Source organism: Neophocaena asiaeorientalis, unplaced genomic scaffold (genome assembly GCF_003031525.2).
Source record: "Neophocaena asiaeorientalis asiaeorientalis breed wild unplaced genomic scaffold, Neophocaena_asiaeorientalis_V1.1 scaffold150, whole genome shotgun sequence".
Lineage (NCBI taxonomy): Eukaryota > Metazoa > Chordata > Mammalia > Artiodactyla > Phocoenidae > Neophocaena > Neophocaena asiaeorientalis.
This window is the reverse complement of record NW_020176571.1, coordinates 7945330-7952057: the sequence shown is the minus strand read 5'-3', so window position 1 is coordinate 7952057 and position 6728 is coordinate 7945330. Positions and strand designations below refer to the sequence as shown.

The following is a 6728-nucleotide window of genomic DNA, read 5'->3' as shown; positions in this document are numbered from 1 at the left end:
AAGATGTGGCGAGGAGGGAGAGCCCCGCTGCCCCGCTCCAACAAAGGGACGGCAGCGCGTGCTCCGCAGAAGACTCCAGAGCAGCCTGCCAAAGCTCAGATCCACCCTTGCCTTCCTTTCCCCGGCCCCTCGGCCCCGGCGCTTCCTCCCGCGCCGCTAGGCGGGCGGAAAGGGCAGCGGGCGCCTTTAAATGCTAATGAAGTCGATGCCCAACTCCGGAGCCAACTCTCCCCACCCTCTTCCCTCCCCGGCCCGTGCGCCGCCTAGAAAAACTTGTGCGGGGCCATTTTTGGGGCAGTAAGATCCAACGAGGAGCCCAAGAGCTAACGCGTAGCCCGACAGCTCGAGCCGCCTCCGCCGCCAGCGCCTCGAGATCCGCACCGGCCTCCCGGAGAGCGAGCCCCGGCCGCCGCGACCTCCAGCCGCGCTAACCGCCGACCAACCGCCAGCGAGGCGCCCCAGGGAGAGCGGAGGAGGCGGCATGAGCGAGGCGGGCGAGGCCACCACCACCACCACTACCACCCTCCCCCATGGGAGGGTGGGGGCTGCCCGGGGCGGAGGCGGGATCGCTGACAGCACGAGGTCCCTGGGGACGTCGGGTCCCCGGCGCCGGTGGCCACGGGTCCCGCAGGCGCTGCCGAGCGAGCGCGCTGCGCCCTGCGCTCCCGGCCGCCCGAGCGCGTTCCTCCTGGTCCTGGGCCCGGAGATCGGGTTCTTAACTCGGGTCCCCTAGGCGGGCCCTGTCGCATCCCGTGGCGAAGCATCCGTCGGTGCAAAGGGGAAAGGAGCGGCAGTCGGGAGAGAGGACACGGGGTTGGGATGGATGTGGATGTAGGGATGGGACAGGCACCCACGTGGGACGGGGACTTTGGCGTCCTCGCGTAGGATCTGGGTGAGGAGAGCATTTCCTTCGGGGAGAGGAAGGCGCTCAGAGGAGACGGGGGAGGGAAAAGTGGAAAGGCTTCTTGCTGGGAAGGCTCAGGTGTCTGTCCCTGACGCCCTTCCCACGGGGGCGCGGGAACGAGGCCATGCTTCTGTCGGCCACTTGCCGGCGGAGAGGTGTTGCAATCCTCTCCGGGAAACTTGGGTCTTAGTCCTGTGTCCTCCGCCCTCTCGGTGCCCGCTGCTGCCGTGAACCACTGAAGTGTTTACCAATCACTCTCTCTTCCTGGATTGTGGGAAAGCCTTTGGTGCAGCAGCTGAAAAAACTTCGTCGGAAGTAAGGGTATGACGTTAGTTCACAACAACGTTATCTTGGGACTCGTAACTTAGGAAGGGAGCTCGGATGATGTGTTCAGGTCGGGTGGGGGGCGCAGAGCATCACAAAGGATGGCGGTGGGCGTTGTTGGTTTTGTCGCGTATTTCAGCCTTCTCTCCTTAAGTAACGCCCTGTAGGAGGCCTTAAAACAGGCTCACAGAGGATGTGTGCTCTATCACTCCCGCTTTTTTTTTAAACGGGGAAGGTGAGAGATGGTGTAGGATGCTTCCGATAAATTTTCATTATTTTGGATGGGGCGTATTTGATCTCTCTGAGCCTTGCCTGCCCAGTTTTCTAGGAAGAAAATTGGGGGAATAACGTGAAGAAAGTTTAATAAGATTCCATGTTTCCAGCCTTGAGAGGCCTGTTTTCATGTTTTTTTTGTTTTTCCTCCTCCCCACAGGGCAGAATTTTACTCAGTTACTGTCAGACAAAGTGCTAAATGTAACATGTGCAGGTTGAGAAACAAAATAGCCCTCATTTCCCTGGGCTAAAAGTTGCTTCAGTCCAGTCTGTGTCATATTGTGATACTGTTTGCAACAAGTGTGCTTGGAACACTTCCATGCAAAATGTCAGAGAGACAACCTTGGCTTATCCAAAGCAGTGTTAGTATATATTCTTAATTTGATTGATTTTCACATAAAGGAAATTTTTCAGTTTTTCGCTTGATCCTTGTACCTTTCTGGATCTAACTAAACTCCTGAATTTTAAACTGAAGCAGATATTTTTAAAGATGAAGGAAACAGATCAATCAATTTCCTCAGCCACCAACTGCTCTTAAGGTACATCCCTGGTGATGATGAGTCTGGAGGTCTTGGATCTTTCCACTGTCATTCCAACTCTCAAAAGCAAGGACAGCCTTCTGCATGACATTTCAATACTGTCTCTGTCCAGTGTGTTCTGCCATCTCCTTTCTTCAGCCAAGCAAGCACATGGTGCCTAAAATGTGCCAGGCACAGTGCTGACTGAAATGGAATTCTGGTTTGGGACTCTCACATTCTAGTTTTTACAAATGGTTCTAAACTGCAGTGCATAGCCACAGGCCAGGGAAAGTAGTTGACAGGACTGAGGGAAAACTTTCCCCCCTAAATGAAGCCTGATGGTCTTCCTCCGTTCCCACCTCCCATTCTGTGTATATAAAGTGAGTTTATGGTTTTAAAGCAAGAAGAGTGCATGGATGTGTTTGGCCTTATGAAGTCATTAGAAATATTTGTGGAATTAGGAAATTTTTAAAAACTACAGTGGGAGTAAAAATAACCTGCAGCCTGGATTGAAGTTATACTTGAAAATCACTTTCATCTTTCTCGCTCTTAGTGTTGCTTTTCTAATCAAGATAATGCCTTTGACAGTACCTATAGACATTAACTATATGAAAATGAATCAAAAAGAGTTCCTAACTTTATATTTTCCTTATATTTTTCTAGGTCATTAATTTTGGGGCAAATGAAGGGAGACACAAAAAGCGTATCATTTGAAATAATGTGCTATTTAAAAGCATATGATTTATCAAAACCAGTCATCTGTGTACATTTGGATCCAAAGCATAGAATGTTTTTTTCCTCTTTGCCCTGCTGCTCTAATTTAAATGGCCTAAAACTGAAGATTTTAATAGTTTAATCTCTTCATTAGAGAGATCTTCCTTACTTAGCCTAAGAGCCGGAGATTCCTCAGCAAATGGTGGGCTGAATGACTTTGAAGACATAAAGAGTTTTTTGTTTTTCTTTTTTTTTTTTACAAAGAGAGCTAAAATACTTCCCCAAGCATATCAATCTAGCAAAACTCAGAACTAACCCTGCCCACAGCAAAGTAAGTCCTAATTACTGTTTTAGTCTTGAATTTGAAAGCCAAATCTTTATTGTTTATCCTTGGAAATGAAAACACTCTATATCGCATAGAAAGGTAGCATGGATTAATGTTAATTGTTACTTTTATTTTCTACTAAGCTTTTTTCTTTTTTAAAGGTACTCTATTGTCCCATTATCTGTTTCACTGAGTCTTGATAATTGCTTTACGCCTTTCCTGAATTTAGGCTTAGGCATTTCTAGAGGTACTGGATTTCGTATTCACAGTTGATTCAGGGGAGTCATCTAAAATAATAAATGGCTGAAACAAATATGAATCTACAAAGTATAAATCCTATGACCATACTATTTGTTTACATTCCTTCTCTTGAGTTCTGTTAAGATCTGGCATTCTACAGAAATGGTCCTACTCATGAGGGAAAGTAGAGACAATAATCAAGTTAAAGGGGAGGAGGTGATAAGAAAGTGCTGAGGGTTTGATTCCTACCAAGTGGAGAGAGTAGGGTAAACAATGAAACAGAATCCCAAATTCATCACTGGTTTGAAGAGGCCTGTTACATCATGTCTCAGGGTGGTAAGTACAGAACTGGGCTGAGCCGGCCTCAGTTCTATTATTACTCTTGGCTTCTTTGCTAGGCCCCCGTCTGGCACCCAGACAAGTTTCTTCAGGTCCCTGTAGATGAGGTATTAACAGGGAGCTACTATTTCACTATGTAGTTTGCCGACTATTTCAAAGTGTGATGAAAGTGATGTGTTAGGTGGTCGGTACTTACCTTGTTCATGTGTCTACAGTTGTTTTCGTTGTGACCCTTCTTTTGCACTTAGAAAATTTTTCAGTTGTAAAGCTCTAAAGAGCATGTTTTGGTTTCGTTTCTCTTTAAGCAGAGTTTCTCAGTTTTAATTATGGCAGAATTGTATAGACTTACGACCACTCCTTATCTTAGGACTTTATTGAAAAGTTTCATGAGGAAGAAAGGTTTAGTCTTTCTGAAAAGTATTTCCCTGTGATAGCTTCACTTGCTCCATTTTCTTCTCCCAGTATACTTTGGAGTTAAGCTTTTAATGGTTTCCTCGGGTATGTTTAGGCTTTAAATAATGCTATCAAGACCTTAGTGGTATGAGCTTTATCTTTTTGTAGGTCAGATACTAATTTATCTGTTTGATCCTATTTTAGCCACCAAAGTCCTTGGCACTGTCAAATGGTTCAACGTCAGAAATGGATATGGATTTATAAATCGGTATGTGTGTGTACCTCTACATGTTTTAAATATCTCCTCGTGCTGTGGCACCTGCTGTTGGTGTCTTTTCCCATACTTTATGAATGGCTTGTGTAAGTTTTCAGATTTCTGAGCACCGTAAATATTCTCATTTCTAAGCTACTGATCATTAAACATTAATTAAAATACCTTTCTAAAACATTGATAAGTACTTATACAATCTAGTCATTAAAACAAAAAAAAGGTGGCGGTGGGGAGGATAAATTGAGAAATGGGAAGGGCCTCAGGATAACTGAGTCGGTGTCCACAGTTTCACAGATGGAGAGGTGGAGTCTTAGACTGGTTATGCAACTTTCCTAAGGTCGCACAACTAGTGAGTAATTGAGCTGGATCTGCAACCCAGGTCTGGTCCAAGTCCGGTAGAAACCGTAGTGTTTTCTTTAAACCATAGTAGCTTCTAACCATATAGGAATGAGAACACAGCTGTAAGCTATGGGGGTATTCTGATGTTTTTATACGATACCATCATTTTCTCTATCCCCCCCTCCCAGGCCTCCCTTTTAAAAAAAATTCCTCCAGTTTCTTCCTTGTATGTTTTGGTGGGTGGTGGCAGTTTGGGACGGGGGGGTGTTTTAGGTTTCAGTGTAAGGAGAGCCTAGTTCACAGCTGTGCCCTGTCCTTTTAGCTGTCTTGCTTTGCTTTTGCTGGGAGGGAAATCTAGGGCTCTGGTTACACACCATGTGATTTAGAGAGAGATGAGAGGAAAGGGATGTTTCTGTAGGTTGAATCTGTATGCTTGGGTCCAAGCACTGTTGTCGTATGGAGGAGTGAGGTGGATAGTTTTTGGGTTTAGAAGTTTTTAAGGAGGATTGATTTGAGGCATCTGAATTGAGTTTAGAGGAGGAACAAACATTTATGCTGTGTTTTGAGGTCTTAGGATCTAAACCGTTCTTTTAAGGTTTTCGGCATACCTTGTCCCTTTAATCGTGAGCTTTTTGTCTTCCAACAGAAATGATACCAAAGAAGATGTATTCGTACATCAGGTAAGAGTGATGATAAATGTGACATTTGCTCTGTGCGGAGAGGGGCGTCTGTAATGTGCTATTATCCCTTTCCCAAAGTGAAGTTTTACACATTATTGTGCTACTCAAAACTCTTTCTGGGACTTTATTTTGGCAAGAGAGCCCAGTTCTACATTTTAAGATTTGCACATAAGCTCTTCTGTCCCATCATAGTAACTGTTTTCAGACAGTTTTTATTTTTGCAGTCTAATGAAGTAATAATCAGACCACTTTCTAATTTTTAATGCCTTTGAGTCTTTAGCTAAAGCCCTTCTGTTTCCATGTTAACATCCTCTGCTCCCTGACTGTGGTTCCTCCTTGTGTTGGGCTGGACTCCATCTTCCTCTCGCCTGGCTGTGTATTGGTTCAAGCTCCGCCATCAGAGCAGCTTGAACTTGGAGTAAATAGCACAGGGAAGCAGATGGTTAGGGTGTGTGTATCTAAGACATTAGGAAACTCCCAACTCCCAGCATAGTCCTCTCTCCTGTGAGAACGAGACACGCTTGGCTCAGGCCCGGGTCAGAAAGGCCCGCAGCTCCCTAGATTCAAAGGAAATGTAGAAAATGGGTAAACGATGGAAAACATGGGCCTCTCTGTACAGAAAGCTCAGTCTTCTTTACATTCTTAGCCTAGGATATTATTCTGTTGGTCTGTATCCTGGACTTGCTTGGCAAAATAGGTTAAAAGAAGCATTATGTGCGCTTACTGTTCTTTTTGTATATTTAGTGTTCAGTGAATTGTCTCGCGTATGTGTGCAGTTCTCAGTGTATAACAACAGAGAAGTACAGAGGCAGGTACCAATACCAGCACGTTCACCTCCAGGGCTCTGTCAAGCATCTGGTTTTCTGTGTTTTTGTTTCCTTCTGTTCAGGATCGTGTGCGTAATGGGGTGGGGTTTGGAGACTGGCGAGAGTGATAGCTAAGAAAAAGCTCTCTGGTTGTGGTTTCTATCAGTTATATTTCAGTAGCTCCTGGGTAACTGGAGTAGATTATTTGGTTCAGACACAATGACTTTTAAAGTCATAACAGACCGAAGGGGAGTGTTGCTTATAACACCTAGAGGTTAATAGACCTTTTGGGGTAAGAACGCTGCCTTTGGTGACTGCTGGAGTAAAAGGACCTCACAAGTTTCTGTGCCCACGGCCAGCTTCACTGACCTGATTCCAGCCCCCTGTGAAGTTGGGCGGTGAGTCACCTCAGTGTGTTGAGGCTTGCCCAGTTTAACAGGAAAAGGGGAACGAGCCGGCAGGGAGGGGCTGTTTTTGGACTGGCTGAGGGTTCAAGGCCTGCGAGTATATCCTGTCCTGAACTGCCTTTTTCCTCTCTGGGTGAGGTCTCTGCCCTATTGGCTCATTTTTTTTTTTTTTTTTTTTTTTTTCCCCCCCTCCCA

At 45.6% G+C, this 6728-nt stretch overlaps 1 protein-coding gene across 1 annotated transcript in view; it reads left to right on the top strand.

Moving 5' to 3' along the window:
• Nucleotides 1-819: 819 nt before the first annotated feature.
• The window catches only part of YBX3 (Y-box binding protein 3), a 22381-nt gene continuing 16472 nt past the window's right edge, over nucleotides 820-6728 (top strand). The window contains exons 1-4 of the mRNA XM_024733148.1: nucleotides 820-881; nucleotides 2998-3064; nucleotides 4174-4298; nucleotides 5287-5320. Coding sequence (XP_024588916.1) covers nucleotides 820-881; nucleotides 2998-3064; nucleotides 4174-4298; nucleotides 5287-5320 — 288 coding nt within the window. The remainder of the gene's footprint in view (nucleotides 882-2997; nucleotides 3065-4173; nucleotides 4299-5286; nucleotides 5321-6728) is intronic.